The 22044-nt window shown below is 35.8% G+C and overlaps 1 protein-coding gene across 1 annotated transcript in view; it reads left to right on the top strand.

Moving 5' to 3' along the window:
- Positions 1-1048: 1048 nt before the first annotated feature.
- Positions 1049-22044, top strand: part of LOC106779636 (mediator of RNA polymerase II transcription subunit 13) — a 43025-nt gene continuing 22029 nt past the window's right edge. The window contains exons 1-14 of the mRNA XM_014667790.2: positions 1049-1553; positions 6838-7093; positions 7979-8052; positions 8127-8266; positions 12654-12740; positions 12863-12950; positions 13033-13113; positions 16923-17000; positions 17085-17161; positions 17301-17379; positions 17472-17801; positions 18566-18625; positions 19040-19283; positions 20105-20365. Coding sequence (XP_014523276.1) covers positions 6968-7093; positions 7979-8052; positions 8127-8266; positions 12654-12740; positions 12863-12950; positions 13033-13113; positions 16923-17000; positions 17085-17161; positions 17301-17379; positions 17472-17801; positions 18566-18625; positions 19040-19283; positions 20105-20365 — 1725 coding nt within the window. The 5' untranslated portion in view covers positions 1049-1553; positions 6838-6967. The remainder of the gene's footprint in view (positions 1554-6837; positions 7094-7978; positions 8053-8126; positions 8267-12653; positions 12741-12862; positions 12951-13032; positions 13114-16922; positions 17001-17084; positions 17162-17300; positions 17380-17471; positions 17802-18565; positions 18626-19039; positions 19284-20104; positions 20366-22044) is intronic.

Here is a 22044-nt window from a genome sequence, read left to right as displayed (position 1 = left end):
ACACTTTTTCTACATATTTTGTAGAAAGATGTAGAAAGTGTGTACACCCTCCGTACACCTTTTGTACATACTATCTCTTGGTACTCTACAATTCTTAAAAAGTTTCTAGAGTTAAATATTAAGACTTGGAAGACATCATACTAAAAATTCACTTAACAAAAACATATTTAAAGACAAGAATTTAGACTAAATTGAGATAAAATAAAAATACAAGGACTCAATTGAGACAAATGCAATGTACGTGACAAATATTTTTATTTAAATAAAAATAAAAATAAAAATAATTAAAAAAATATTTGCAAAATTCAAAAAAATCACAAGCTCACATGTGACACCTCTTTAACATGTTAGTACGAAACTTACGACAATGACTTAATTGCACCAATTTTACAAAAATAGAAATCCAATTGAGACAAAAAAAAAACAAAACGAGTAACCTATTTGAGAAAACAATAAAAAATAAAGACTATTTGAATGATTAAACCTATTTAAAAAATTAGTCAAATCAAATAATATTTGAGACAGATTATAATTATTATCAGAAATTTTGTCAATTTTTAGATATTTTTGTTAAGAAGAAGATAATGCAATAATTATAATAAAATATCATATATTGATTCTAATTATTATTAGAAATATTGCTTCTAATTATACATAATATTAATTTAAACTATTATCATTAAGAACTTTATCTACAAACCAAGATTTCAAAATACTTTGTAATGACGTTAAGGGTTTTATTTCATTATTATTTATTATCATAATTCCTTTTTGGCTAAATTAAAGTTTAAAAATTTAGAAAAAAATTGTTTTATTTAATATATATATTTTAAAAAAGATATTTATTTTATTTAATTTAATATATATATATATATATATATATATATATTTTATTCACCATTAATTGACATTAAATTGAAAACGTATTTCATCATTACTCTTTATTTTTTATTTTATATTATTTTTTTTTTAAAAGAATGTATTTAACCGAACGAAATGAGCTGGTGGTGAACCCATGGGGTTGGGCCGATAAGTGAGGGTGTTCAAACCTTGTGCACTTTAAAAGAGTTTTTAGTTTTGTAGGAGAGGTGAGTTGGACCGCGAACACCTCTTTTTTTTTATTTTTATTATTATTATTAATTGCCTTGAGTGACTTAGGGTCTGAGTGGCAGCGGCGCGAGAGAGAAAGAGAGAAAACGTTCTCTGCGAAACCATCCAACCCCAGATCCTTAGATTGCCAAATTTTCGTGCAAACGCGATTGGCTCCTTTGATGTTCGAGGATCGAAATGGGAAGGGGAGATCGTTTGTTTTAGACCCAACCGTCAGTTCATTGAGGGAGAATTCTTCGAGTTTTCTTGGGATTTTGGGGCAAAGACGGGGAGAGCTTAATTAGTGGCTAAGTGAGGAAGGAGAAGAGGAGGAGAAGAGAAACGCAGCAAAATGGCCGAGAGGAAGACTCGTGAGAACGCGGAGGGCGAGTGAAGAGCGTTAGGAGATTGAAGTCTTTCGTTGACGAGGGTGTGACCGTGAGCGGAGCTAGAACCAAATCAAGGTATGGGGAGCTACTGTGGTTTTGTTTGATTGCTTGTATGTGATAAAATTGTGCGTTCGGGAAAGGGAAATTTGGGCGATGATAGTTGGTTCATTTCATGGTATCGAAGGGTATAGGGAGTTATTTCATTTTGATTGGTTGCTCGATATTATTGAAGCATGTAAGTATATCCGTGTAAGTTGCGAATTGGGAATAGCTTGTGTTGTGCGATTAGGGAATGAGGATTTATTTTCGGGTTGAGATTTTTCATTTGTACAGTGGTTTACGATGATTGAACTGCGTCAGTATGTGTTTAGTGATTTAAATGTGCAGCAAGGGGTTTAATTTATGATTGGAATAATTATTATAATTTTACTGTTTTAAGCATTATAATTGTTGGTGCTGTTATTAAATTTTGGTCTTGTGTCTGAACCAGTATTTTTGGTATGGAAAGTTGGGTATATTAAGATTAATGGCATGGTGTATTCCAACAAAAGTGAGGTTGATATAATGGTATGTTTCAGTGGAGAATTCGTAAGAAAATGGTATGGAAAGTTAACTTTTGGGAATTATTATTGTTGGTAATCTGTTCAGTGTCATAACTGATAAAATCTGGTTGTCTTTTTACTTTAAAGACTATCTTCACGATAGATCGTCCTGTAGTGGCTTGTTTGAATTATTCTGGCTTTGAATTCCTGTGCTAATATGATTAACGTTGAATATGCCCAATGTTTGAGAGAATGCAGATTATACTTGTGGATAGTGAATGTTATTTCCTTTGGTTACAAATGATAATACGATGTTTAAATTTTGGGTGAATGGTATTAATTATAATGCTTTAATTATTGTATTTTGATATGGTGTATGCTTTGTGTTTATTCAATAGCTCACCCATTTGTGGCGATGATTATATAACACACGGGAGCTCAAATAATTATGTAATTTAAAAGAAGCTATATTGGGTTTTAAAAGAATTGTATTTTGTTTCTAAAAAGAGTTTCAAATTGGGTTTTAAAGGAATTGTATTTTGTTTGTAAATAGTTTCAAGGCTTTATACATTTTTACACAATTAAAGTGAACATACAGCTTGTAAATATTCATTAACCTTGCCCTTATATGAATTGAATTTAATTGAGTAATCTTCCTGTGTATAAAACAAATGTTATAGTAAATTAAGTTTCTTTGAAATTCTCAAACTTTATCTCTTGCAATTTCTTTAGTATTTGATATGCTTGATTTAAATTTGTAATAAGTCTTTTGGTGATAATTTTTTTTAATTTTGTCACGTTTATGTGACTCCCAAAATTGGGACATTACATTATGGAATCGGGGTCATGGTTTTGGAAATTGTGGGGAGTGAGTCCGTCTAAATTCTGATGTTTGTTGAAATGTAATTTATTTTCTAGTGAGCTTTTTAGAGTGGGATTTTTAGGAGCTGTTTTTTCTTTTTATTTTGATCTACTATCCATTAAATACGGTAGTATGTGTATTGGGGTTGAGTGAACAGTAATAATAAAAATTCCATCTTCTCTCCTAACTTTTTAAGTTGGTATCATCCGCATCCGCGGCTGTCCGCATCCGCGGCTGTCCGCATCCGCGGCTGTCCGCATCCTCCGTGGCTGTCCGCATCCGCATCCTCCGTGGCTGTCCGCATCCGCATCCTCCGCGGCTGTCCGCATCCGCGACTTCCACATCCGCATCCGCCGCGTCCGCGGCTGTCCGCATCCGCATCCGAGGCTGTCTGCATCCGAGGCTCTCCGCATCCGAGGTTGTCTGCATCTGCATCCGTATCCGCGATTGTCTGCATCTGCATTCGCGGCTGTCCGCGTCTGCATTCGTGGCTGTCCGCATCCGTTGCCTTTTTTGCTCCCGCTCTCGCTAATCGTGTTTATGTCCTTTTTTAATGAAATTAAGAACTAATTTTGGGAAGACAATTAAAATCCTCCTATAGTGATAATGCTAAGGAATGTTTTTTTGTAGTGTGTGTTTTCTTCATTCTTATTTTCTAAGGAATTTTACGTCTGTCAACATGTCCTCACACTCCACAACAAAATGGCATTGCAAAGTGAAAGAATAGACATCTCATTGAAACTACATGCTCCTTGATGATTACTAATATTGTTGTGCATCACTAGAGCGATGCAGTCCTATTGCCTGTTTTCTAATCAATAGGATGCCTTCTTCCTCTTTTAAGAATAAAATTCCTCACTATCATTTTTTCCAAATGACACTCTATACCATGTCTCCCTATGTGTATTTAGGTGTACGTGTTTTGTCCATAATGTTTCTCCGGGTCTTCATAAGCTCTCTGCAAAAGCTATTAAGTGTGTTTTCTTGGGATACTCTCGTCTTCAAAATGGGTATATATGTTATTCTTCCTCCATCAAGAGATATTATATGTCTCTGCTAATGTCACATTCTTTGAGGATACACCTTTTTTCTTGTCTCCATGGAGTATCGTTCATCTGTTCAACAAATCTTTCCTCTACTATCATGTGGTCCCTTAGTTATTCTTGCTTCTGTACCTTAAACTCAAAATGCGAATGACATTGTTCCTCCACCTCTTCTCACTTATCAGAGTCGAGCTTAGTTTGGTAAATTTAGTCGAGTTGTGCAAAATTTTTGATTGAAACGATGTGAGGCAGATCATTCAGTGTTTTATGGTCATTCTTCTCCAGACAAATGTGTTTATCTCATGGTGTATGTTGATGATATTGTTATTATAGGGAATGACGTCACTAGAGTTGTTTAATTAAAGAATCATTTGTTCAACCACTTTCAGACTAAAGATCTTGGTTGCCTAAAATATTTTCTTGGTATTGAAGTGGCACAATCAAAAGAGGGTTTCATCATTTCACAAAGGAAATATGCTCTTGATATTTTAGAGGAAACATGCTTGACAAATTGCAAGCCCATTGATAGTCCTATGGACTCAAATCAAAAGTTAATGAGAGGTCAAGGTGAACCTTTCTCAGACCTAGAGAGATATAGAAGGCTAGTTGTGAGTCAATTTATGCAAAATCCACATGTTGACCATTGGAATGTAGTGATTTGTATTCTCAGATACGTAAAAGGACACAAATTGTTGTATGAGAACATGGGAAGCACTCGGATGGAAGGATATTGTGATGTAGACTGGGTTGGTTGTCCAATTGATCAAAGATCTACTACATGATATTGTGTTTTACTTGGAGGGAATCTTGTATCTTGCTACATGATATTGTTGCTCGATCTAGTGCTGAAGTTGAATATCGATCTATGACTTTAACTACATGCAAACTTGTATGAATCAGAAAACTTCTTCAAGAATTGAAATTTTGTGAAAATGAGTTGTTGAAATTGTACTGTGACAACCAAACAACACTTCATATTGTCTCCAATCCAGTGTTTCATAGAGAACAATACACATAAAAATTGATTGTCATTTTATTAGAGAGAAGTTGTTGTCCAAGAAACTTGTTACTGAGTCTGTCAACTTTAATGAATAACTCGACCAAATCTCTAAGGGGGCTTAGAATTCAATTTATATTTTCCAAGCTTGGTGCATATGATCTATATGCTCCAGCTTGAGGAGGAGGGTTGAAATCTAGTGGGCTTTTTAGGAGCCTTCTGTTTTTCCTTTTTATGTTGATCTACTATCCCTTAAATAGAGTAGCATGTGTATTAGGGTTGAGTGAACAGTAATGATAAAAATTTTAGTTTCTCTCCAACTCTTTAAGTATGTTCAACTCTGGTGTCTTTGGTATGCTATGATGTGAATGCTGTCTAGTTGAATATCATGTTCTGATTTTTGTTTGAGGTAATTTGTAACTTGGTGGTTTAAAAATTATGATTCTGGAAACTGTTTGATTGGCTGCTTTAGTGTAGAATTATGTGTACCTTGGTGGGTTAAGACAAGTCCGGTAAGGGGAGCTGACCTTACCTTTTGTTTTTATGGTTTATGGCCTGATGATCATGAGTGGCTAAACATATTTTTGGTGTTGATGAGTTTATGTTTTTACTACTATCCTTGGTGGTTTCTATGATGTATTTTCTTTGCTGTTTGGCTAATATAGTGATTGTTCTAAGAGATTAAACTCATCAAAATTCATTAGAAACCAGCTACATGAATTTAACTTGAGTTTCTGGGAGGTTTATGGCTGCTGTTTCTCTTTTAAATAAGATGAGTGCATGCTGTTTTTGGTGCAGATTTAGGAACACTTGCTGCTTCTGTTTTGGAAAAGATGATTGCATGCTGTTTTTTTTGGTGTAGAATTTAGCAGTAGAAATACTTGCTGTTTTAGCTGGCTGTTTTTGGTTCAAAAAAATGGGTATATGCTGTTTTTAGTGCAGAATTAAGTGTAGAGTTACTTCTTGTAATGGTGCAGTAAATTTTAGTGGTTCAATATATAGAAATGAGCTTGGTATAGTAGTATATTTTTCTGGACAAACAAAATTCTGATGTTGTTTACTTAGTGAAGATGAGATGGTTGAATGGAGTAGTTTAACACGGTGAAATTTTGAGAGGAAAAATTGACGTGCATGATTTTATTTATGGGTACTCTGGTGGCTGTTTTTACTTGACCAAGTCCTTGGACATTTCATTGAAAGTTAGTGAAGTTTTGGAGATTGTATGTTGCAAACTAATTTGGAAAAAACTGGTAGGACCGTGGAGGACTTTCTTGGATTGGTTTGTGAATGCAATTGGTTCTTCTTTTTTTAAGTACCCAATGAATTTTGTTGATGTATGATAATAAGACTTGATGTGGGGTTGATGGTTATTAAAAGAAAATTTTTATGTGAGAAAGCTAGTGATGCGGGAGAGTTTGGTACGTATATATTGAGTTGTTATGGTGACTAGCATGGAAGAATGTAGATAGGCAATAAAACAAAGAAGGTAGGGACATGAATGAATAATGTGGTTTGACCATTTAATTCGAGGTGTTACGTTGGATTGCTAGAAAAATGATAGACAACTATGAACCATTGTGATTAAGTATTTTGTATGATGTTGTGCGGACCTAATAAGGATAGACTCAATACATATCAACTTAATAATCCGACATGTATTCAATCAACAAAGAGACGTATATGGTGGAGATATTTAGATGACATAAGAAAATGTACAAAGATACATGCTTAAAGTTATAAATTATTATAAATAAATTAATATATTTAATCAGAAATTAAAATTATTTTAAATTACTAAATTAAGAATCACATTTTTTATCTGAAGAAAGATTTCTTATGCTTCATATTTTGTTAATGGTAGATTTCCTTGTAAATATGTTGTTATTAAATTATATTTTTGACCCCTGTGCAAAAGAAACACTCGGTGAATCAGCGGTGCAGTCTGAATCAGATTCGGAAATATCAAACGGAATGGGGTGCTTTTATGGTTGGTTTGTACAAGAGCAGAAGCACGTAAAGGATTCCTAAACCCTCGTCCTATTTTTATGAGGTCGGAGTCTGACCCAAACATAAACAGATTCGCCGTATCTCATTTGCAGCAAAACCCTAACTCAATTCACCGAAGCCTTCATAACAATATTCCAGTTATGTGGACAAATGTTTTCAAAATCGTAAGTCTTTTACTTATCACTTTTGTTAATACGATTTATTTTGTCTAACCTTTATCTGGAAGCTGATTATGTTCTGTGCTGTGCTCACATCATGAATAAGTTTGAACTCATTTCAGTACTAAAAGTATTGCAAATTAACACATAATCCCTGTTTTTTATGATCGCATGTAATTTTATTCTAGACATGTTCTATATGTTTGCAGCGGGAGGCTTTAACACGACCAGCTTTTATTTTAACTCGTTCTTTCTTCCTTATTTGATCCAATACTGCAATCGTAGTTTTTCCAATAAGTATCACAATGGTTGACAGGAGAATCCTTTTGACCGTAACTGCGAAGAATCTTTGTGCTGAAACGCAAATTTTTATATGTTTTGGCCTCCTCCCACAATGGATGGCCAGTATCACTATCTGCCTGCACAGGCTTATTATTATGTTGATGTTGCTTGGACTAGTGAATCACCTGATCCAAAACTCAACTTATCTATAGGACTTAATCTTCCTTTGATCACCATTAGTACAACAAGATGAAAAGGCTTTTCTGGATGCAGCAACTATTTTTTTTTGTCTGTTTAATTTCTCAATTTTATCAATCAATGGCATGAATGTATACCTACCTTATAAAAAAACCAACTTAAAACTTGTTGCTTTTGTGAGAAAGATGTCAAATAATAATAAAAGAACCTGTTGGTCTAATCAGAAATCTCAAGGTCAAATCTTTCATTTCCAAGAATAACATCAATATTATTACTGGGAACTAATGGTTACAACCCAAGATGTAATTTGGTTAACTTTTACTATAAAATCATATCTCCCTACATGCTTCTTCTTTATAAATTGCTTCCATGTCTTCTTATGTGTGTATATATTGTTGGAAAATTGTACAGGGAAGTCTGCATCAGATATCATGGTTCCAGTATCTACCTCATGAACCTGACCTAAACCCTCTACCTGATAAAAGGTTAGATTGAATGCATTTTCTTTCGTTTTGGTTCCTTGGCTTAATAATATCAAGGCTAACTTCTGTTTGAACAGTGTAAAAATGGACCAAAAGGATGCTGCAAATTTACTGGTGCTTTCATCACATCTGCAGCTGCAAAAGGAGGGATTTCTCAGCACATGGACCAATTCCTTTGTTGGACCTTGGGATCCATCCCAGGGCTTGCATAATCCAGGTGGTGTGTTTTATATAAACATTTTCACGCTTTCCAATAACTTAAACCTGAGGCATAAAAATTATAGGATTGACATTGAATTCCATTAAAACAGAAAAAAAACATGCTAGTAGATTGTCGACTTAGTGTTTTTGTGATCCTTTGCAAATATGTGTCTTTTTACAAGAAGGGTGGAAATGGTTACCCATTTTCTACTTACCTAACACTTTGTTTGGAGTGGGAGAAAAAATAAGAACAAAAGAATAGAAGCAAAGACAGTTTTCTCTGTCTTTTCATGTTAACTTTTGTGTTATATGTCTGACTATACTTTATGGTAGTGAATGTTGGACTTTAGAAGGACAACAAAAAGAAAGGGTGAGAGTAACAAACATTAGAATGTTAAGATGAATGTGTATCCACACAAAAATGGTTGGGGTACAAAATGATTGTCTACAAAGGGATACCGATGGAATACAAATTAAAGAAAATTGAGCGGAAATTCATCAAGGTGGTTTGGACCTGTACAAAGAAAACCATTGGAAGCACCCGTGAGGATATTAGAGTTGGGACGAGAAAGGTGAAAAGAATAGGTGAAGGCACTGATATGTAGTCCTGTTTTGAATATATTCATAGGATACTTTATTTATAATAGAAGAAATATGGGCTAAGTTTAAAATATAAATAAGGAGTAATAACAAATTAGATAAATATAAAAGATAAAGATAATATATCTAACATTCCTCCTCAAGTTGGTGCATATAAATCGTATGTACCAAACTTGTTACTACTATAATCAATAAAGACTTAGTGAAAATACATGCTTTTACATTCTAGTGGCACCAAATTGTTAATGATTTATGAAGACGACATAGAAGATAAAATACTAACCCAAAAGACTCCTCCTGAGCGACAAATCTTGGAGGTTACTCCATGTAAATCTCTTCTTGCAAATCAACTTTGAGGAATGCATTGTTGATATCCTGTGCACAAAGAGGTAATTGTTGAAGAGCCACCACGATAGTATAAATAAACTAACAAAAACTATCTTTGCTATGGGAGAAAAAGCATATGTGTCAAACACAATGGTGACAGAAGGGAGGTTAGAAAAGATAGTAGCAGATGAAGCCATTGACAAAGGAAACAGAACAACCTCAACGCTTTAAAATCACTGTCTGAGAGGAGGCAAGACATTCCACCACGAACGATGAAAAGGGGAGCAGATCCACAACTTCAAAAGGCATTGAGAGCGCAGAGGAGCTTCGATGAAGATGCCATTGATGGCACAATTGTTGTATGATCATCGGTCGAAACTGGAACTTTGGTAGTGGCAATGGTAGACGAAGGCGCCGACAACAATAGGTGTAGTAGCATAGGCAACAAAATTTTTTTATCCAAAGAACCTTAGACTTTAGATACCATGTTGAGAACTTATGTATGGGATTAATGTCCCCCATAGGGTACTCTATTTATAATAAAAGAAATATGGATTAAGCCCAAAGTACAAATAAGGAATAATAACAAACTAGCTAAAGATATAATATATCTAACAAATACTATTATTTTAGTATCAAAATGATGTTCACCATGAGATTTTAAAGTTTTGAAAAATAGAATAGGCTTCGGATTTTAATGTATGTGGGTAAAGCCACATAAACTTGGAAAAGGCATTGACAAAGGATACATAGAGGGGACATGGGATGGTCCCCACAGATCCCTAAAAATTAATTGAAGTGGTTGTTTATAAACAATGGTCGAAGTGGAAGAAAGTAAATGATAAGACTTGCCAAAACAACAAGATGAAAACAAAGCCAACTTTTTATTATGAAAAGGAACATTAAGTTGAGTCATTACGAGTTTAATACATTGACATTATGATGACTTAATCTAGAATGCCATAAAGTGAGAGACTCTGAGGGAGATGGAGCAATTGTGGAAGACACAACAACAACAAGAGGGTTTGTGGACAATAGTGAGGAAAATGTTCAAAATAAACACCATTATCAAGAGCAAATTGACGAACACTATGGAGACTTTTGTGATAGATGCAAGGTTATCAAACTCGCGAGTGAATTCGTTAACTCGGAAGAGTTTACGAGTCAACTCATGGCTTTCGAGTTAACTCGGAAACAAAATCGTTTTTCGTGTGAACTCGATATACTTGGTTGCAAAATCGATAAAATCGTATGAACTCGCGAGTTTAGATGCATTTTGACGAGTTTAGTGGACAAATTTTTTTAATCAGAACGTTGTCATAAGTAGAGGACAGACTCACTAGATTAGGGCTCCCTCGTGTTTAAGCCCTTTCTTCTCTTGCATCACCCTCTCTCATCTTCCTCTCGCAACAGATTAGGCCTTCAGTCTTCCGATTCACCCTCTCTTACGCAGTCTTGCACTTGGCGTCAACGTGGTTGCCATTGTTGTCGATCTTGGTTGTCGTCGCCTTCGCCTGGGTCATCGTCGCCTTCGCCTGGGTTGTCATCATCATGCTTAGTTGTCGTCATGCTCAGTTGTCGTTGCCTCGAATGTCGTTGGCTGGATCATCCTTGGCTCGTCGTTGGTCGGTCACACTCGCTCCTCTACACTTCTTTCTCCTTGTACATTGTGTAACTTTTACTTTATATTATAAAGTTTTTAAAACCAGTTTTATAACTCATTTAGCCCTTTACATGCCGCATCACTATTAATTAGCTTTTAATTTTTTAAACTAATGTTTGTATGTTTATAAACTATAATATATTTTTTAATTTTGTAGTGAAAAACTAATATAATTAGGACAAATTGTCTAGAAATAGTTCTAATTATGTTGTACAATTTTTTATTAACTTATTTTAAGTATTTTTGAGTCATATAATTTTGCAGATTTATTAGATTCAAGATGTTATTTTTATAAATTATTTTTTTATTATAAGTAAACTCTTACGAGTTTACGAGTCGAATTTACTAGACTCTCACGAGTTTACGTAAACTCTCGAGTTTAATTACCTTGGATAGATGGGACAAGTAGTAAATAATGTAGATTAAGAATAAAAGATGAGTGGGTACGATGACAAAGAGAAGTAGAACCAGATGCTAGAACATTCAAACCTTCACAATTGCCAACATAGTTGTGGTCTAGACCATCAAAATGTTTAGTTTGTGGAATAGTTTGGGAGTCACTAATAACATGAAAAGAGGCTCCAGAGTCAAGCATCGAAGAACTGGTGTTCTCAGGAGTGGAGGAAGAAAGCGAGTATGGCACTGGGAAGAGTGGAGGCAGACTGGCAGGGGTAGCAGGAGCAGGAGTTGTTGAAGACGAAGTAGTTGTGGATGTCAGAGGAAGGTGCAGAGGTTGATTGGTGGTTGGATCATAGGACCAGTGTTATGATATCGGATAAAGGAAAATACCAAAGACTCGAAAAATCTTTAATAAAGTTATAACGGAAATTATAATGGGTTATAGTGAAAAATTTGGTCGAAAGAAATATAATGTATGCATCACAAGAAAATACAAAAGTATAATTATGCAAAAGGTAATGATATTATGTCTGCAAATTCAGATACGAAACTAAAGAAGAAGAAAAGAAAAAAAATTAAGAACATAGATTGAAATTGACAAAAAATAAACAGACATGCAAGAGCAGTGAACTAAAGGAGAAGTTTAGGTGTTATAACTGCCTATCCGCCTATCACCAGTCAGCTGCAGTTGCTGCTGGTAGTCGACTGCATGTCTGTTTTAGTTTTTGTCAAGTGCCATAATTTTTTTTTTCTTTTCTTCTTCTTCACTTCCATATTTGAATTTCTAGACATAATATCATTATTTTTGCATAACAGTTGTATTTCAGTGTTTTTTTAATATTGTATATATTATATTTCTTTTGACCGAATGTTTCTGCTATAACATGTTATGATTCTTGTTATAACTTTATAAAAGATTTTGGGGTCTCCGATATTTTCTGTTGTACAATATCGATAACACTAGTTATATTTGTAGAAAAGGGAGGGCTGAAGAAGGATATTGGAGAATTTTTTTAAAAAGGGGTTTACGGTAAATAATGTCTTTGAAGATTTGGTCTTTAATCAAGCTTGATGGTGTCATGTGATGCCCTTAGCCTACCTATTTAGTGGGACAAGGCTTTGTTGTTGTTTTATGTTTCAATATAAAGAAAATGAAGGGAAAGTGGGAATAAAATATGTAATCATGTTAAATACTTAACTGACATTTAAACCTTTACAATGTAACAAATATAAACGAAATAAGGATATACTTGACATTTTGGTACTTTTCTTCCGTCTCTGTTCTTTCCTATCATGGGTAGAAATTAACACAAAATCACCCGTTATTTTTTGTTTTTTGCTTTTGAGCTTTCCAAACATTCAACTTTTTATTCTTCCAAATGATTGCAAAATTTCTTCTATATTTAACAAGCAGATGAAAAGATTAAGCTGTGGCTTTTTCTTCCGGGGCGTCATTCATCTGTTGTTGAGACTGCTCAGCCAGCAGTGTGCAGATTAAGAGGTATCATGTAGAACTGAACCCTTGTGATTGTTATATACACTCCCTTTAAAGGTTCTTGGATGGTGTTTTCTCACTTGTGTTTACTGGTTATATGTTTACACGGGATTTTGTTTATATTCAAGTTGTTGCTTCTGGACTTTGGTTGGCTCCTGGTGACTCAGAAGAGGTTGCAGCTGCTCTCTCTCAAGCTTTGAGGAGTCGTATAGAAAGGTTTCTTTCTTTTCTCTCAATACCTGATAGTGAATTTAATATTGATCTCATATCTGCCATTTTATCTTATTGAATTTGGCAGGGCTTTGCTTGGGTTATGCTACATGAGATTTGGAGATGTATTTTCAAAGTTTCATCAATTTCAAAGCGAAGAACTATTTAGGTATGTTCTTGCTATCATGGCTTGCACCACTGTGAAGCTGTTTCCCTCCCACCAGAGGGAGTTATGAGGTGTGGGGCGGCCCAGGAAATGGGGATGAAAAATAGGGTTATCTTTTTACTATGGAGTAGAACGGGTATTAAAAAAAATTAGGAAGGTGCAAAAGAAATAAACGGGGTGCAGGAAGTGGCAGCCCCTCTCAATGAACACTCTCCACTCCCCACACTGCACAGTGATGATTATTATGTGTTTTTTTTTTTTTTTTTTGTAGTGAAAAACTTAAATTACACCATTATTTCTGAAAATGGATAAAATTCAATGGCACTAATCCAAGTGCATCCTCATCTTATTTATTTCAACTATTAAGTTATATAATTTTGTAGACTTATTTGAATTAGGATATTATTTATAGGGTTAAATATGTTTTTCGTCCCTTAAGTATCACAAGATTTTGGTTTTATTCCCTACTTAAAACTTTGATGGTTTTTAGTCCTCTTAGTTTTGAAACTCTTAGTATTAGTCCTTAAAATTGGATGGCGTTAACTTTTGTTAACAACAACGTCACGTCGCCAGCTGTTGTGCCACGTTAATTATTTCATTTTTCAAGTTGAACCTAACTTCACCATCCACAGCGACTCACCCAGAAGCCTCCCGTCTCTTCTCCCTTGCCCTCCATGCCCTCCAGCAACACCGTGGCCAGGAAGGTGTCGGCATCACCGCCGTAGTCGCCGTCGGCCATGACGCCAGGTTCTCTCCTCTCCCATCTTCTTCGCGCGAGAGAGAAAGCATCGCGCTCCTTCATGTTGCATCCTCGCCGCTACAGATCGCTGTGCGTCGCAAACCAAGACACCACCAGTCGTGACCACGGTCACCGCCTGTCACCGTTGACGTCATCCCTCCTCCTTCTGCTCAAAAGCAATCACGTCCGTGCAACCGCTGGTCGCCTTACCTGTGCACGGCTAAGCCCCTTTTGCCGCAACCAACGCCGCCTTAAATCTCTCCGCCGCAGCCAGAGGCTTCTCCTCACAGAGGCCGACGACGCGTACAGAAACAAAAGCTACGCTTTGCAATTTCGTGCTCACAGCAGGATGGAGGAATCAGGATAAGCAAAAACGATTGATGGGGGAAAATGGGCAAAGATAATCTCTCTTGTACTCTTTTATGATTTAAGCACATGAAACACATGTATTGAATCTTCATTTAGCTATTGATTTCATTTGATGCAGAGGATTTGATGATTGAGAATGAACAAAGCTATAATCAATTTGGGGGGTTTGCGATCTAGGGTGATCTGGGGTGTGAGGGTTTCTGATCTCTTTGCAGGTTTGAGTGAAAAATAACAATGGTGTGATGAAGAAGGTGGTGTTACTACTAAAGGGCGTGATTGTGTTCTCGAACCATTGGGTTTCTGTTTTTGAATCTTTCTGCATTTTTGGTGCTTGGGTTATTCCATGGTGTCATTGGTGATTACTACAACAAGATGAATGTATTGACGTCGGAGACGAGGAGCTCCAGAAATCTTCTCCCAATCCTTCTTCTCGATCGCTCTCTCTGGCAAGCTGTTTCATGCTTCTTCTCCCAGGGCCTCCTGAAGCGTTCTGAAGGTCAAAGGTGATTGCCGTCGCAGAGGGTGATTGAACTTTAACTTGAAAAAGTGAAATAATCAACGTGGCACGACAACTAGAATAAGACGTGGTGTGACCAAAATTGGAGGACTAAAAGCCATCAAAGTTTTAAGTAGGGAGTAAAACCAAAATTGTGTGACCCTTAAGGGACAAAAAGTATATTTAACCTTTATTTATATAAATTATTATTTCTTATGTCAAAGTAAGTCGAGTTAATGACTCAAGTTTAACAGGTTTTCATTAGTTTACATCGAGTTTGATAACCGTGCTTGCTATATTTAGAGTTGTTGTAATATAAAGCAGTCCAATCACTGTCATTGGAGGCTATTATTCCTGTATTCTTATAAAGATCATTTAGTTAACTAGCTTTTTTGTAACATATAAATAGGGTTTTTTGTAATCACAGCAGTCATTTACACTTCATTAAAAATCTTCAGTTTCTATCAAATATCTCTATCAATTTTTGAGATGGTATTATTAGAGCTTGGATAAGCCTAATACCAGGATGAATGATCTTCGGAAGGATTTCGACCCCTTTGTTGGACCGAAGAATGGTCCATCACTAGTATCTACTTCTAGTCACTACTCAACTCAATTTCTATTATGCCATTAGTGAGAAGCTTTAAGAAGTAAACTTTCTCTTTTAGAAACTGTTAATAAGTGGATTTTAAGCCTAATTTAAGCGTACAATATTGGCTTGTAAGGTAAGGTTTGCACCTATATATATATATATATTTTAAAATTGGTTTTATCTCTAGTCAACGTGAGACTTTCAACACACTCTTTGCATGTCGAGGTATATACATTTCATGTGTGATTAGATATTAATGGGTGGTCCAATAGCAGGAGTCCGATAGCAGGTAAAACAATATGTCTAACAAATAATAAATTTATCTAGGATAGACTCTAAACCATAGTTCTGATACCATATTAAGACGTGAACTTTATAACTAACTAAATCCTACAAAACCGACCTGTAAGGTGAGGTTTGCACCTACATGTATACTCTAAATTGACCTTATGACGTAGAACTTTCAACAGAAACAGAGATTGAGAACCTACTCATATATTGCTTTCTGTGGTTTTCCACTAATCCCAAACTAAAGCCTTTAGGAAGACCTATAATGATATTTGGACTAAGACCACGATCCATCCTAATGATATTAGGAAGACCATTGTTTCCAACATTACTTTGTGATGTTGGACATGTACGAGAATTTCAGTAAGCCTGATCTTTTTTGTTGATCTTGATATTCTCATGCCTTTCAATAATAATCCCGAGCAACATGTTGACCAATACATCGAATTTTCGTAGTTCTTGCTCTTCTTGATCTTCCACTTGGGCTTGATTTAGTTTGTAATCAGATACTGCTTGGCTCCACTGTTTTTGTCTATGATATTGTTAACAAACAGCTGTTGGGCACTTGCACTTCTTTACTACTCACGCCTTTATGTATTCTTCTACAATTGCTCTGGCGTAGATTGATTCTACTGTTCTAATCTCTCATTCTTTTAATTGTGTTGGTTGAGGATGTGATGGTCACTGTTAATATCCTTGTTGCGTTTACTGCCAAAGCTTTGGCTATGTTTGAAGACTAATATAATACCACACCATGGCTCAACAGCAGACTAAAGTTGCTAATTTTGCTCAAATAACTTTTTCCATTGTATCTGATAACGTTATCTCAGGTGCTGATTACAATGAATACTCCATCTCAAGGTAGTCACTTAGTTGCAAACACGTCTTTGCTTAGACTAGTTATCATGTTTCAATTATTACTCAGCCTCACTCCTGATCCCTTGATTCTTGGATTCTTGACTCTGGTGCATTTGATCATATGTCATTCCTCTCATCTATCCTATTTGGATTCCCTGCCAAATATTATAGTTTTTTACACTATCCAACTCAATATATTCTGTGTTGAAACAATTTTCTCGAACTTCTAACCGTACCATAACAGGCTTCTTTTCCTGTAGACTTCAAGTTTCACATAGATCTACTCATGTTTTGTTGACCTTGAAATTGCTAAATCCGAAATCCCACCAAAGCTGGTTAACTGGACAATGTAATTTGTACATAATGTGTATAATCTAGCTTGTAAATGCTTTTTGACTGTGACCATTCTATCTTTTTATTTATATATTTTATAATTTGAATTTGCTATTGCATATTTCTGATACTTCCAGAAGAGGACAGCCTGCAGTTGAGTTTGCCTTTGCTGCAACTGAGGAAGCCATATTCATACATGTCATAGTTTCCTCAAAGTAAGATGGTGTTATTTCACTTTTTTCGCAATATTTTATTTAAGACTGGAATACTTAGGTATTATTTTCCCTCCATTGTATCAGGCATATCCGGATGCTTACAACAAGTGATTTGGAAAAAGTATTAAAACATTCGGTGGAGTCTGCATGTAGACTTCCAGGTTGGCATGCTCTGTGCACATAAAATTTTGCTGGTTCAATTCATTTCTAAGGGTTACTAGCAATATGCAAACTTCATCTTTGTTTTATGGGTGGTTTTCCTTGTCACCATTTGATTTTACTTGTGCATTTTTGTTGCAGTGATTGTTTCTCCTCATGGAATACGTGGTAGCTTGACTGGTTGTTCTCCAAGTGATCTTGTCAAGCAAAGTTATTTCAGGTCCCTTTCATACCCTTTCATATAGACATTTGATATATCAAGATATCACCCATGACAGAATTCTTTTTTTTTCTTTGTATTTCTAATAACAGTTCTACCAAATTTAGGGTGTCGAATGGAATTATAGGTCTACCATATAATGTTTCCCAGGGTGTTGGTTGCCAGCTGAGGGGGCAAAATTGTTATGTTGAAGTAAGTCTGGGCTTCTCAAGATCTGGAACTGACAACTCTTTGCAGCCAAACAAAATTAGTGCCAGGAATTTACCCACACTTCATGTTGCTGAATCTCCTATTACGGGACGAAGTGATCACAAGGGATCAGCAGATCACTTGTCAGATTATGNGAAAACATTTCTGTATCCAACTGAGGCAGTGCTCGTGCCAGTTTTACAAACATCATTAGCGAGGTCTTCCTTGAGAAGGTATTTATGCTTCCATGTTATCTAACTTTATGTTCCCCCATTCTTTAATTAAGTGTAGCTGGTTTTCCTACTTCATTGTTATAGATATAATAATTCAATGTTTAATTTAAATAAAAAGTTTATTTGGCGAAGTGTAAGGAAATTTGAAAATAAGGGATCATGCACATGAAACTGAAAAGAATATTAAAACAAGAAATAAAATATGAACGAGTCAAAATTGTCCAATCCCAATGGAGGGTGATCTCTGAATCATATCCAAATCAGCTACATAGAAAACAATTCTACTCATCAATACCGGTGTTCTTCTCTTGATATGTGAACCAAACAATAGATTTGAACAAGAGTGGTTAAATTCTCATGTTGGTGTGGTTCACTATCATGATATTTAGCAACAGTACTCTGTTTCCACTTGAACAGCAGTTGGGAGTATTGTGATCCATATACGTAACCTCTATGTATGCAATTTCTGTTTTGAACTATTTTCTCTGTTTTCAATGTCCTCCTTTGTTTCTTGTACAGTACAATCATCTTTACTTGTTTTCATTTTTTCGCATCTATTTTTGTGTACATATACATATTTTTACTCTATTAAGTGGTTTCACCCAAACCATAGTTGATGCTATCACTTTAGCTGCAACAGTTTTTTTTTTTCTCTCACATGACTATGTGATGTGTGCTTTGTGATTGTCCTGTCATATGAGCCATTATACTTCAAATCATAAAAGAGGCAGGCGCTGACTTATCTTTTAATGTGAAACGTACAGATTTTGGCTGCAGAATTGGATGGGACCATCTCTTCCCAGTTCCTCTTCCTTTATTCACTGGTTTGTGTTCTCTCTATCGCTCTTTGCATGTATGCACGATTTTTGCCTGAGATATTTATTGATTCTAACATCTTTGATTTTTGTAAAGTTTAATTGTGAATCCTGTGCTACTTCTGTCTTCTACTGATGGCTGTCTAGCATACAGTCAGGCAGCCAGTTACTTTTTAAGAAAAAGTCACATATGTTGTTTCTACAATTTTTGTTATAAGTACTTCCATTATTTTCTATTTTAATTTTTTTCTAAACTAAAACAAAATGTTGTCAGTAGGTTTTTTCATCAACTTTATCTCTCTTCTATTCATCTTCGAAACCTTTTCCTTATAATCTATTGGTTAATTTCTTTAGCATATAAATATGTTTGAGTACAATTGTTCTGGTTTAGTTTACCTTAAATTTTTCTTCTGCCTTCTGCAGTGCTGGTAATGAGGATTGTTGTGAAGATCCTTGGACTGAAATCAATGGAGCCCGTATGCAAAATAGTTATGATAGTAGTAGCAATAGCAATAGTAGCAGTATTAGTAGCTTAAGTGCCAGTTCTAGTGATAGTGATTACAAGACTACAGGACCAAGTGAACTGGAGGCAGATGCTGATTCTTTAACATGTAGACAGTCTATGGTGTCTTCTGCTGATCAACTGGATAGTGATGGCCCCAAATTGGTATATCATTATTTATTTTGAAATTATACTTGAATTCTTTTTTACTTTAGAAGTAAGTTTATCAAGAATAGGAAAAGAAAATCATGAAGAACTCAGAAGATATTTGATCTTCCAGAAAGAAAAAAAGAGAAGAAAACCAATTTAACGAAGCTATCCAATCACTATGCATATCTGCGATGGACCTCTTAAAAATCATGCATTAAAGAGGAGCAAATTGCTGAATCTTATCCCGTATCACTTGTCAAGCCTATCAACCTCAATTAATATGTGAACACCGCCCTAACCAAATGAATCAAATGATAGCATAAACTGCAGTGCCATATAAATGTAGTCCCTAAGTTCTGTCTAAACTATTAAAGCCAATTACCAAAAATTCCCCGCATTGTTTTGTTTGGGATGAAAGCACTTGTGATATTTTATTGTATGATGAAAGGCATGCTGGTGTATTATTTTTCTAAATGTAATGTATTGCATGCGTGACTCAGAAATACTCTTCAGTGCAGTTACCATGCCCTTAGGTCCTTGACAGTTTTGCAGTACCCTTGCAACATATTGATAGACATGCTTCTCTCTTCATTACCTAACTTGCTAAATTGTATGCACATGAAGAAGGCTAACTAAATACATTTTTAGAACATTTACTCAAATAATATTAATTTCCAGTATTTTTCTTACAAATATGAAAATATTCTTAGACAAGATTCCATCCCCTCTTATTGAATTGCGTATTTTTTGCTGTAAGGAGTGTTTTCAGTTTAATGTTTCCTTGATGCTAATTTTTTGTGCATTTGAGCATAATAGCTTCTCTTATTTCTGTGCAGGGCTCTAAGAGGTCTCGAACAGGGGTGACAGAGTCATTAAGTACTGCCACAAACATTCCTGTTCAAGATACTTACATGTCTGATTTTGGTTCCGTGGAAGTGAACAATTCTGCTATAACAGGAGTAGGAAATGAGCCAATTGGGTCTTACTGGGACTGGGATGATGACGATAGGGGCATGGAAATGGATATTCAAGCCCTTTTATCAGAATTTGGTGATTTTGGTGACTTCTTTGAAAACGATGTCTTGCCTTTTGGAGAGGTATCTGAATGTTAATACTACACATTTAAACTCTTCAATTGTAAGTTAGACATCCAAAGAGGTCATGTGCTACTCTATAATTATGCATTTTGTTTGTTGATAGGTATTCAGACCTATAACGAAATAAGCTTTAGAAACTGCAGATCTTTATTCAAACGGTTGAAAATCCCACATCGATTAGAGATAAGATCAATTTATAGTATATAAGTGGATGTAAATCTCACCTTACAAGCTGGTTTTGTGGGGTTGAGTTAGATTTAAAGTCCACTTCTAACATGTAATTTGAGATAATATTTTTAGAATCTTCCTAATTAGAGGAAATGGATACATAATCTTTTATTTTATTTTCTCTAGATTTTCTAGTTTCCCTATTTTTCTTTTTAAGAGAATTAGATTATTAAAATTAGAGGGTATCAGAATGTATTTTTCATGATTTGAATAATAAATCAGTCTTATATCAGAGTCATCGTTAAAAGTCTATCCTAGCGATATTTGTTGTTTGTTGGGCATGTTCCACCCGCTATCGGATCATCCATTAATGTCTAGTCCCACGCTCGAGATGTATATACCTCGGCGTGAGGGATGTGTTGAAAGTCCCACATCGACTAGAGATAAGACCAATTTATAGTATATAAGTATGTGCAAACCTCATCTTACAAGCCGGTTTTGTGGGGTTGAGTTAGGCTTAAAGTCCACTTCTAACATGTAATTTAAGATAAAGAATCTTCCTAATTATTTTTTTTCCCTTTTTTAAGAGAATTAGATTATTACAAATAGAGGGTATCAAAATGTATTTTTTATGATTTAAATAATAAATCAGTCTTCTTTTCTACATGGTATCAGAGCTTGCCTGATCAGCTTCTGCTGTCTTTGCTGTCTGCCGGCAACCAACTGCCATGACCGTCGACAACCCCCTAAAAGTCTCTTCTTTAACTTGTGTTTTTAATGGACTCCAATTGCCCTAATCAAGTTCTACCTTAGATTTGTTTGAGTATGATTAGAGTGGGATTCGAACCCATTCCCTCTCGGACCAATAGCTGAAACTGGTGCTTTAGTTTTGTTGGTGGCCAATCAATTTTGGCTCCTTTTGGCATTCTTATTGACTGTCAGTTGAATCAAAGAGATCGAGTTCTTCGAAGAATCCAAGAAAGACTACCGCCATCGCCGCTTACTCAGCTATGCATCGTCGCTATCCGTCCCCGGTCGGCCACAGTCGCAGTTTGGACCGGTGACCAGCGGATCTGGATCATCTCTTCGAGCGACTACCAATCGTGCCGGTTTTCATGGCTACTTCTTATTCACGCGCCGCCATGAGCGCCAAATTAGTCCGATAGCCGCTGCCGGCCACCGTCGCACTTTCGTCTGATGACCAATGGATTTGCACCGCCTTCTTGAGCGACAGCCAACCCCGTCAGACTCCACTCAATGCGCCTCCATGCGCCACCTTTCTCCAGCTGAGCTTGGACGCATGTTCTTCACGCGCCGCCCTCTCTCTAATCTGACCCTCCATATCAACCATTGCTGCCATCTTCGTTGGCTTCACAGAATCTTCTCGTCGCATGCTTCCGCATCTTGTTTCTACTCACTTACTAAATCTTGGGTTGTTTTTGAAGACCCACTTTGACTCACATGGTTGACAACATCCATCTCAACCGTGAGGAGGAGAGGAACTAACCCTT

The sequence above is a fragment of the Vigna radiata genome, unplaced genomic scaffold (assembly GCF_000741045.1).
Source record: "Vigna radiata var. radiata cultivar VC1973A unplaced genomic scaffold, Vradiata_ver6 scaffold_368, whole genome shotgun sequence".
Lineage (NCBI taxonomy): Eukaryota > Viridiplantae > Streptophyta > Magnoliopsida > Fabales > Fabaceae > Vigna > Vigna radiata.
Note: the sequence above shows the minus strand (reverse complement) of the source record. Positions and strands in the feature narration are given on the sequence as shown.